Genomic DNA, 11,922 nt, shown 5'->3' on the forward strand with positions numbered 1-11,922 from the left:
TACCTCCCCTTTGTTTATTGATAAAATTAAAATGTCCTTTGCCTCATCTTTACGACTCCTGTCTCATACACAATCACACAGACACACATACACACAGACACACACACACACACACGACAGCAGAGGATGCTGTAGAGATACTGTTGTGCTAGTTGTTGACGTAATTACAGAGTGTGACAACACTGGTCAAAAGTAAGCCCTCCCGATATTACAAAAATAAAAGTGGTAAGGAATAGAAAATTAAGCTAAGGATGACATCTGATTTGATGGATATGAGATATAACCAGTGCATTTAATACCATAGAATAAAAAAAAAGAATAAAAAAAGAACATCCTCAATCACAAAAATAATTGATGACAATATATCAGAGTGGGAAGATATTGTATTGACAATAACTACTGATTGGTAATATACTTGACAAAAGATACAAATACAGCAACATGTTTCCGATACACAATTCAATTTTGGTCAAGAAACGTGTCTTGCTTTATGCATTTGACCCATGATTCAAACACAGTACAACAATGCTAAAAATGACTTGCCTGTGATATGGTTAATAATGGTATATTGAATGTTTATGGTCGGATATCAAGACGTGATAATCAATTCTTGGTTGGTCTAGGCCTTTTAATAAAACCAAACAAAAACACAAATCAGACCGGATAATCTGTCAAGTAATAAACAGTGACAATGAAAGCATGAATTTACAACGCCACAATCTAGTTAATCTTTCCCCTAACCATCTTTTTTTTTTGTTTTGTTTTTTTTAACCCAGACTCCATCCAAGCAGCCTACCAGCATCCATGAAGGAAAAAATAAAGTGACGGTTGACACATTTGCAGACCAAACAAAGAAGAGGGTTTGAGTTCTAATAGTGGCACAGGACCATGATTAAAAATACTGCAGTGATTACTGGTGCATGGTCGAGATGAAATAGGAGGAGTCAGGGAGAGAGAGAGCTGATAAGCCTCTTGGCGCTCTGCTTTAAAAAACGCCATGTTAGCGCCGAATCTCACCTAGCCACTGATGAAGACAGCAGCAGAGGGCTGGACGAAGTGCGATGGAAAACGGATCATATCCCGCTTCCGTCTTGGGGACCTTTTTTAAGTTTTCTTCTTGGTTATTTCGAGGTATCCATCATTGTGCCGCTCTTGTTGGTCTAGAATTTTCAGTATGTATACATCGACACATATATATAGATGTATATAAGCGCATTGTTCTGTTTAGTTGGTTTTGGTGGTTGATTGATTCATTGGTGAAAACGGTCACTGCCGCCTGGCAGTTCATATGTGCCAGGGGGGGCAGGGTTTGGGCCAAACAATGAGTGTCTGTGTTGCTTAAGGGTCTGACCATGGGTTTGATTGGATCGATGGGATGCGCTTTTTTCTCAGCTGGTTGATATCGAAGACTTGTTGCTTGATACTGTGGGTGGGTTCGTAGCGATCGATCTGATTTGGGGTTCCAGTACGTCAGTTAGTTCCCCCCACCGCAGCACTGGCTGGTGCGGCCCTGTGGCGCGGCTTCCTGCAGGTCAACGCCGCCTCTGGCCCTTCCGCCTGCGCCCGCGGCCCCCTGGGGCTCGCTCTTGGGGAGCTTCTTGGCTGGGGTTGGGGCATGAGAAAGGATGGGCCGTCAATTAATTGTTTCATCCTCGCATAGAATCGTAGCGTACCTTATTTGGTGGCTCTGTTCAGTACGTACCTATCGCCATAAAAATCTCATTGACATTCATTGCAGTCTTGGCTGACGTCTCCATGAAGAGCAAACTATTGTCGTCTGCATAGGATTGTGCTTCCTGAAAAACAAAACAGGTGGACAGTGGTTCATTTATTAATGCAGATTATTTTTTGGCCTATATTTTACAGAAAAATGTCATTGAACATTGTCAAATTAATTGATACAAATGCAGTTTACCGTTTGCAATCAGGGGACTGTACCTGAAAATCGACTGCTCTTTTGTTGGACAGATCTGCCTTGTTTCCTGACAGTGCAATAACGATATTGGGGCTGGCTTGTCTCTGGAGCTCCTTTACCCAGTTCTTCGCACGCGTGAACGTATCCTGGTGGCAGAAGCACAGCGCAAAAACCTTCATCAGAAACATGCCATTTCATTATTTAAGTAAACATAACGTGGAAAGGATTGTTAAGCCAAGGGAAGGACACGGGTAAGATAATTAGACAATTCACACAAAATATACAGAAAATTATCAAGCACACACACGTTTTTTCGAAAACTGAATATAGACTATACAAATTACATACTTTGTTGTCCCAGAGTCACCAGGTTGCTATGCTTCAGCAGAATACATTATTATGTTTACTATTCCACCATCAAATTCTTAAAACATCTGTGATAAGTGAGAGCCAGACAAATATTGTAACCACTCCCATGCACGTTTCAAAACAGATGCGTTGTGTACTGAAGAGTCAATCCTGCAAGGCCAAATCGGAGATCCAATATAAACCTATATATAAATCAATACTGCTTAGCTTTAATATGAAAGTAACCAATCTCAGACTCATCGCACTGCATTCGCATTGCATTGGACTGATCAGCCGTCAATGGGCTATGATAGATTTGAATGGGAAGCGGGCCGCCTGACTCACTGTATTGGTGATGTCGTAGACCACGATGGCAGCCTGGGCGCCCCTGTAGTACATGGGGGCGAGGCTGTGGTAGCGCTCCTGTCCTGCGGTGTCCCAGATCTCAAACTTCACTGTTGTGTCGTCCAGGCATACCGTCTGTGTGAGGAAGGCAGCTAGAGAGAAAGACAAGCCACATGCCGCGTTAGAATCGAGGGATCATTTCAATGAAAGATTGAAGGATCTTCTCAGAGGGAGCCATATACAATGATGCATTGTTTGGACTTTGATGCAGTCACTCTTATTAACTGCCTAGTTAAGTCAAGCAAGTATCAGTCAGTCAAACGCCCATCATTTTGACATGATTCCAAAGAAAAATACAATTAATTTAAGGTAATCTTCTAATTCAACTCATAGTAATGATGTTCAAAGGTCAGGTTTGCGTAATAAAATGAGCAATTTGTTTACTTTTAACCATGTAGTCCACAGTTCTATCCCAACAAGAGTGATAAGAAGAGGCCCACGCTGCAAAAATTTCTTGCTTATTCAGCCCCTTGTGTCACATGGCAGGGGAAAATGTATGCTCTGTAGGAATCGCATATTTTAGAGCTTTGGAACCTTTGAGCAGGCGGATGGCAGCTGACCACAAGTAAAACAGAAAAAAATGCTGAGTACTTTAAAGACTTTGGTCAGTGTGACCAACAGGCATCCTGTCTTTACATCCTGAAGAACTTAGTGGAAGGAAGCTATGGTGTCAGTATTCTGTTTCGACCTCAATAAAAATGTCTGAATGAATACACAACTAGCAAAAAAATACAATTACACTCAACCTTCCTCATCTCCCACGCAAGATGCATTTACAATGCTAACTAGTAGAATTTATAGAATAAAAACAGCTGACATCAGAGCAAACGCCAAGCAAAATACCTATGGGTGGAATGTGGTGGAAACAGTTTTATGAATAGAAGGTCTGAACACTGTTGTTAAACAGCACACAATAAATTTCCTGTCCTGCCGGGGCATCTGGGGTCAACGTCTATGGCTAACACACTCATTTCAGTCATAAACCACATATACCTCACAAACCTTTGGCCAGCTTATTCACCATAGTTTAAAATATACCAATATAATGTTGACTTTAATGTAAGAACCAGTGTCTAGTCAATACTTTGGTAACTCTTTCATTTCCGGTTAGCCTGCCTCATTGGTTTTCAGCAGGCCAAACTCCATTGTTCTGTCTCCCATCCATCTCATTTTAAGTCAGTAATGTATCGCATCGACTGCCTTTGAGGCAATTCAATCCAATGTGAGGTTTATTTCATGGTAGTACTAAATTCTCCCCCCCAGCAACTTCCATTTTAAAAGGACACGGTGCCTAAGTGGTACTGGTTTTGACCAGGTACCAAACGGGCTAAGTGGGTCGAGCTAGCAACACTGCAGCCCCACTGATTGGATGACTTAAGTTTTGAGAAAGCTCAACAATCAGCTCACAAGAGAAAAAAAAAACTAAACAAGACAAATTGCAAAGAAAACACAGCAGTAACAGCAAAGTTAGCATGCAAGGATTCTCGTGCTTTCCCGCTGATTTTCAGTTTCATCATTCAGATGAAAGGAGTAGCTTTTATAATTATTGATATTTTCAACATTTAATTTAAATGATAAAAAGCAACAACGCTTTTCTCACCGCTCTACAAATATGCGTTAAAATTGTTGTTGTCGTTGGTTTCCATTGTTCTCCCCCAAAAAATACATTCACAAAAGCGTGTGATTGCTTTGGTCAGCACAAGGAAACCTTTGGACCTTTTCCCAAAACATTTGTGTTAAGTGATACTGAGATCAGCTCAGAGCATAGCCTGTAACTTTATATTTTTGGACCTTGATAAAACTCTGCACTAGCAAGGGTGGGAATAAAAGTAGACCAAACAAGGGTCAAAATATTTTCCTAAATGTTGACATGGGGTAGATGTTTTGTTCTGGGCTTTCAAACATAATGACATGTTCAGAGACTGAAAATAATGAGCAATAATTCTCAATACTTTTTTCAGGTCCACAGCAACAGTTGGAAAGAAAAAAAACACAAACGATTGTGAATAAGCATTATATCAAAACAGTTGGCATTAATGAAAACAACACAGGTAACTCTAAAAACAGACCATTCTTAATTGAACAGCTCTATTTAATACAAGACACACCGGTCTGGTTACTGTGCATAGTGAACAGATGAAAAAACTTATCCGTAAGTCATAATTCTCCCTTGGGCTGGAGCCATTTCAAGCTTATTTTTACCTGTTTTGGCCAAACCAGAACATTATTCTTCACTTGTTTTATCATCCATTAAGCCGCTTGTCAGGGGGCATCAGGTGAGCCAAGTACAGAAAACTCGTTCTGCCGCCTCAGCTCCACGTTTGGACAACAGAGGATTTGTGAGCTAGGCGGTTGGTCTACTGTAATCGTTCATTCAGCAGCCTAGCATACATACAAGCTCTCAAATCTACTGAGGGACGCTATCAAATGCCGGACCACCAAGAGCCATGGAGTACTGGGAAAGAAAAACGTGAGAAAGAGGAATAAGACCCTCACCTCCAATGGTGCTCTCCTGGTATTCATGAAACTGGCCTTTGACGAAGCGCAGCACCAAGCTGGATTTTCCAACTGCTGATTCCCCCAACAGCACGAGCTTGAACTGGCAGATCTTGTTGCTGGCTGCCGTGCCATTGGTCCGCGCTGGTCCTCCTCTCCCTGCCATTGGGCTGGGTTGAAAGTTTCTCTAGTGGAACAGGAGGGGGGGGGATGTCCAGGCAACTTAGGGTAGTCTCACACAAGGCAGGTGGCGGTTTCCTAAGGCAGGGCCAAACAGTGTCCAGGTGAGGAATGATCCGCGGGAAGAGGACACCTCAGTAGCAAGAGCTGGAAAAGAGAGGGATGCATATTACATGGCAGCTTAAGTTAGAAACACTTTTCAATACAGACACAAGAGGACACTGTCCAGTATTCAATGTAATCAGTTTAAAACAAATTTTGAGGATGAATAAAATGTTTGTATCTTTTATTATCTTGCAAACACATAAGCAGACTTCCTTTTGGCCAAAAATATCTAAGCCCAACTTTGTGATTTTTAACTGAACACTGAAAACGCACATATTATAAATTGACCAATAGCCTATCCATTGTGAGAGCCCGGCCCGTCACTTAGAAGTGACGGGAGGTCAGATATGTCCTTCTGTATTAGGCCGAAGTGTTAGATCTTAAAACATGTTATTATTTGGCTTTCCCTTCGGTTTACTATCTGTTAAATGATGCACCCATCAGCTTCTGCTTGGTCAGAGGGACAGGAAACTGTAATTAAGTCAAAACAGGATGTGAAGACGGCAGAGGACACTAGGCACCATTTTCAGCGCTTCCTCACTTGGAACGCAAAAAAGACCAATCGTACTTAAGAAATGTCTAATAATGGGTTTGAGAGTTTAAAAGTGGAAAACATTTCTCCAGTTAGTGGATGTAAGGCAGTTTGTTTTTTCCCTCTCAAGCAGCGTTTTGGGCTAATCTCCAATGCATGAGGAGGCCAGGGACAGACCACATGCAGTATGAAATATCGTCATGCTACATAAATTCTATATACTACTCTCCAATGCATTCCCAGTGCTGACATGGGGGTGTTAACATAAGTATTTTAAACAATGGAATCGGATCTACAATAATATCATCGAGCCCTCCATAACCACATAAGTGAACAAAGGGAATACAATACTTGAAATTGAAATGCGTTCTTGATTGAGTTTGTTTTTGTTCCAAGGCCTTGGGTTAGCAAGTGTGTGGCTGGAAGAACTGTGGTCCTTTCCACCCTAAACAGACATCAGTAATCCACAATAAGCCTGGAGGGTTGGACCAGAGCCCAATACGCCTTTCCCACACTCCCACATCCAGCAGAGCTGAGGGGCCGTTAAGAGACCAAAGCAGCAGAGGTGGCTGGAGAATAAGGCTACACTGTTCACTGTGTCAATGGATGGTGCATCTGAATCCAACCAAAGAGCCAAGGGTTCACCTGTTCATGCCCCTCGGTCATCAAACCTCCTTAAAGAACTCAACAGCAAAGACTAGGTTAAAAACAGCACAGTTGAGGCAGAGTAAATGTTAATGTATGCGTTTTTAAATATGTTCATTGAATGTTGATTCCATTATCTTACTAACCAATCCTAATCCAAGATTAGCCTTGATCATGAGATACAGCTAACATGTAGACAAGGGCTTTATGAAAGCTTGACGTTGTGTCAATAAGACCTCAAATATGAGCCAATAGGCATTATTCAATGTTCAGCACCATTAACTAGGATCTGTGGCTCCTAGATAATGTCCTGGTATGTAGTATCCTCATCAAGGGTACCTTGGGAGAACATTCTATTTCTTCCCCTGAGCCTACATGCATGAACTCATCAATCAACCTCCACATCACATCAGAGTTTGCTGCACAGGTGGCATTAAAACCCCTAGCAAAAGTACCAAGCCCCTGGGCTCATTCAAATACAGTAGACTCTTCTGAAGCAGCCTACAACAGATTGCCTAATGGCATCCTTAATGGTCTCTGGAGAGCTCCACGGGAAGGGGGTTGGAAAGACAGACAGAGGATATGGGTCAGGGAAAGGGTGAAAACTGGGTGTATGGAAAGAAATGCTATGAAATATTTATACTGGCCTGGTTTTTAAAGTGTAAGTGAACCCCCTGTTTCAGCTCAAAATTCTAACACAGATTTAAAAAGAAAAAAACGGATACTTACGATTTTGTATATGAAATGATTCACACCTTTGCATTTTACTATAACTGGGAAGCCTATTCCTCTCTGGGACGGAAACATAAAAATCCACCACTGCTCAGAAGAAGTTTCACACATCCACACACCGTGTCATTATAATAAAAGTGTCCAAGAAGTATAACCCTCTTCTTCGCCACAGTCAACATCAACAACCCCCCAGACATAGCTCCACGCATCCACGAACAACTCGCTGTGCTGATGCCAAGAATTTGCTAAATAGCACTTTGACGTCAGAAAAGAAGGGTTCCCTGCTTTCGGGGCAGAGTTGAAAATTCACAAACCGGTTGGCGGAGACTGGCAAAAACATAGGAGTTTACTCCCTCTCTCTCTAAATTATGGTCTTATTTCAGTAGTTCAAATGGCTTTAGATTTCTGTGTTGAAGATTACAAAAGAAATTACTACAATTTTGGGTTTACTACCCTGTTAGGACCTAGAATAAATTTATAAACACAAAAAAGGTACAGGTATGTATATAAAGTTGTTTTTTTCCATTAACCCTAACCTCAGCAAAGAAAAAATATTTTTAGAAGCTAACTTTCAAACCGATATCGATGCCCAATGTATTTGACAATAAATGCATTTACATCACCGGCCAATGCACTGGAAGGAGCATTTAAGAGGAAAAAATGACAATGTCAAAGAAGGTCAGTTTAGTCACTTAGTTCTGTTACAATATGCTAAACCAATACACCTGGGCCACAACAAAAACCTTCATGAACCACACACACACACACTTCACCGTGGATGTGAGCAGTTGAAAGCAGAAGGTGACAGTATGGACGCAAGAGCATTATTGAAATTGAACCCAAAATGAATAACTTCAGGCAGGCGTGTGTTGCTTAGACGGCTGCCTAAGCTGTAAAGCGCTGTGGGAACCCTGCTATGAATAACACCTCTCTCTCTTTGTTTGCAAGAATCATACCGTCAACATTCCCAAAACCCCTCCCACTCACGGCCCCCGTAAGTTTGCGTCAGAACACAGTTATTGAGGGTTTTTTTATTCTGAGAAGTCTCAACTACTAACTCTGAGGGGCTCAATCTTTACATATTTTTGGCTCATCAAAGGATTGGCAAAATTGTGTCAAACTGCAGTGATTCCGCCGCAAAAGGAACACTTTATTACAGGAAAGTTTTTGCCAATGCTGTTTGAATGGTTGAATTCCACTAGGTTTGATATGCAGGTCTTGTGTGAATACAGAAACTTATTTTACTCGAAAACTTAATCTGGCAGTTTTACTGCGTTCATGTGTTAAAGGGCTACCGCAGAATAGCAACAAGCCACTAGTTGACAATGCCGTTGTGTTCAAATATTAGCCATATCCAGCTTGTACCAGTCCAGAATCATGCATGAAAGGGAAGTAAACAGCACATCAGCATGTAAGTAGCGGGTGACAGTTTGCATTCGTCATTAAAGCCACAGCGGTGGTAGTGGTGCAACAAACGCCTCCGACACAGATCTCACTCTACCAGTTATCAGGAAGCAAGCAGGGACATGATAGAGGTTGTCTTCATTGCAAGGGTGGTGTAACTTTTTGTTTGTTTGGCAGTAACATTGACATGTGTTTTTGAGCTCAAGTTAGTGGAGTGCTAGAGTGCTAGATTACCAGAGAATGATACTTCATGGAGGACTTAAAGGTGCTAAGCTGGAGCTCCTACCCCCTCAGGCCGCGTCACGTGGGGCCTCAAGTGGTCTAGCCCTTGAATCAGTTGGTTATTGTGTATATAAGAACTAAAACTGTTGGTTGCCTCCATTGTCGTTTCCTCAAGCAAATCTGTAGGAATGGTGATCAATGGAAAATTGTATGAATTCCATCAGGAAAAGCCACAGGATACTTATCAGCAACAGATGATTGGCTCATAGGAAATCATAGGCACTTCCTTCTCTTACTACAGTTCTGTATAAAGCCAGAAAAAGAAAGTCCTCTAAAAGTTATTAAGACTTTTCCAACCCTTCTGTCTGCACGAGACAATATTATGCTTTGTAATTTCACGCTGCCAAACCCGGGCAACTACTTCCTCATTCTGGGTTCAAGGATAAAATTGGTTGCAAGCCCCTGCTATTTGCCTTACTTCAGCAATTGGCTACTTGATGCCTTTGAAGTTACAAATTTTGTTAATTTTGCATAAAGCAGTTGCAAAGCAGAGTTGCTTATAATATATTAGTATAATATTTAAAACGAGAAGGGTTTAGATTAGTATCATTGTTGTTTAAATAACAAAATCTCCCTACATCGTCCCACAAGATATTTTGATTTGCGTATTCATGGCTAGATGCTGTGAATACAGTGACATTGATTTATGATTATCATGGTTAACCTCATTACAGGAAATTGGAAATCCCTATTCCATTTAACTTTTTCTGAACATTTAACAATCATACATATATTTATGTTAAAAGCGGAGCGTTGAAGCTGGGGACTGTTGTGTATAGGTAGACTAACCTGGAGTAGCCTTTGGTCTATTGACCTTGAGCAACGCTCACCTTTCTATTAAATGATAAGAAACATTAGCAATTAATATTCAGTTTACAGATCAAGAGATAACCTAGGGCGAACGTGTGCCTGTGGGCAGCCAGGCAGTATTATAACTACATTGCATCAGTGCATCGACTAGACGACTGTTGTCTAGTGAGTAAAATAATACGATTTGTCCCTATTTATTATTCCAACCAAACGATGTTTCTCGTGCTTGGTTTTGTTATGACAGGTCAAGCTTGTGGTGAACAAGGTCCACAGACTATAAATATAAGCTTGGATATTCTGTCTCAAAGGTCTAGACTCTAGCTACTCAAGAGTGGTAGACACAACATTACAGTCGGCAAAAAACGTAATATAAATCCCAGATATGTAGTCCATAGCTGTTGTCAATATCCATGTCTAGCTGTCAAAGAGAAGAAACAGAAAGTCAACCACATCAATATTTAAAACCAACATGAATCGATGTTGGCCAAGCGTTATCCGACTATGTTTGGAACAAACGCTTATCGACAGAGAGTCTTTTCACCAGTCACCAACTTGATAAAGACATATACTCATTTTGACCTGCAGCCTCAACGCCTTGGCCAAAGTAAATTACGTCATAGTCCTGTATGTGAATGTAGCGTAAGCTAGCTGGTTACCTAGTTGAAAGGGATATTTTGTAGCTACCGACGTTCGGTGTTCTGTAAATAACAAATGCCCTAATGTCAGTTCACCAAGCCCAGGGCACATAAGACAAGCCAACAATAGGTGTAATCTTGTCTATGGTGTACGTTAAATGTTGCTTTACTACAGTTATTCAACTACTAACATAAGACAGTGAGCTGATGTAGCAGCAGGGTTAGCGCACTCAATAACGTCACTGCCACACGTAGTCAGCTGTTTTTAACACTTGGCAGATGCAACATAACGTTGATTTACGTCTGTCTATCGTTTGTTAAGGTACTGCCGTTTCCCCAGTGACAAACAACACGAATTCATACCCTTTGCTATTTCCCTCTTAGGTTAGATGGCTTAGCCTAGCCATTCTAAAGCTAGCCTCTCGATGCAGTTTTGGTAAGAAAAAAATAATCGCCTGAGTGTGGACTTGTCTGTTGGGCTGAGCACAATAATATAGATACGGACACGTTGACACAAACGATGAAAAGGAGACGTCAGTACCGCGGCGATATTTCTTGAGTGTTATTATAATTACACACTTGTGACAAGTTTAACTTACGATACTTTGGCGTCTTTCGGAGATGACATCGGCAGCTCCTATCTTTCCGCTCTTGGACCCTGGCCTTCCTTTCCGGTGAGGGACTTTTCCGGGAACCTCCCACACTTCCGTGGTTTTCCGACCAATGGTTGTTCTGCACTTCTGTCATCGTCGGATTCAATAAAAAATCCACCTCCTCGAGCCTTCTCGTATTAAGGATTCATATTGCTTTTTTTTAAATTAATCATTGCAAAAAAAAATTCTAATGTTGATGTTTACTCAAAAGAATAGTTTAAAAAGATACACAATTTGATACTGATTAGATGCGGAGTGAGTTATGTGTACCACACAGTTCTAGTCCTGCTGTGTAAATGTTAAAATTTAAAAGTTTGGTGGTTCATCTGTAATATATTTTAAAGTAAGCTACAATAGAATAGCCCAACATCTGGATTTAGATTATTGGGGTTGTTTGTGGGGCGTTGGGTGTACAAATATTGTGATGAACAATGCAGAAGTCTTAATGTTCCAATTGGATACCTGTGTAACCCATGGGAAATATGGCAGATCTTTTCACAAACTATTGGCAGGAGGCAAGAAAATGCAGCTTTTTTTTTTTTGAGCAACCGTATGGTGCACCATGGGCGGCTCCAGAAAAGGTAGATTGCAATCGGTCGTCATGTATGTCACGGTGTACAAAAACGTAGGCTATATCTGCACACAAAATGCTTATTATTGAAACACAAATATCTATATTTCTTAATCAAATTTGTCTGATTGAAGGACGACATTTACATTTTTGTTTTGCTGTGACTCCCCTGAATGACCACTGAGTGGCAGTATAGATATTCGATATAT

The 11,922-nt window shown here is 41.1% G+C and overlaps 1 protein-coding gene across 1 annotated transcript; it reads right to left on the reverse strand.

Annotated features, from left to right (window-relative positions):
* Window positions 1–363: 363 nt before the first annotated feature.
* Window positions 364–11,157, reverse strand: rab5c (RAB5C, member RAS oncogene family). Its single transcript, XM_079747031.1, has 6 exons — window positions 11,089–11,157; window positions 5,165–5,491; window positions 2,609–2,760; window positions 1,939–2,061; window positions 1,703–1,796; window positions 364–1,602 (listed from the first exon to the last, which is right to left on the reverse strand). Exons 2-6 carry the CDS (start codon window positions 5,328–5,330, stop codon window positions 1,475–1,477), a joined length of 663 nt encoding a protein of 220 aa, XP_079603157.1. The 5' UTR covers window positions 5,331–5,491; window positions 11,089–11,157; the 3' UTR covers window positions 364–1,474.
* Window positions 11,158–11,922: the final 765 nt, after the last annotated feature.

The sequence above is a fragment of the Pollachius pollachius genome (genome assembly GCF_949987615.1).
Source record: "Pollachius pollachius genome assembly, chromosome: 11".
Taxonomy (NCBI): Eukaryota; Metazoa; Chordata; class Actinopteri; order Gadiformes; family Gadidae; genus Pollachius; species Pollachius pollachius.

Bases quoted from the DNA above. Each gene is read 5' to 3' on its own strand.
- rab5c (XM_079747031.1), bottom strand. From the start codon at position 5,330: ATGGCAGGGAGAGGAGGACCAGCGCGGACCAATGGCACGGCAGCCAGC. The intron at 2,761-5,164 runs GTGAGGGTCTTA...CTTTCTCTCTAG, and splicing joins CCAGGAGAGCACCATTGGAG to CTGCCTTCCTCACACAGACG. The intron at 1,603-1,702 runs GTACGTACTGAA...CCCCAACCCCAG, and splicing joins TGAGATTTTTATGGCGATAG to CCAAGAAGCTCCCCAAGAGC.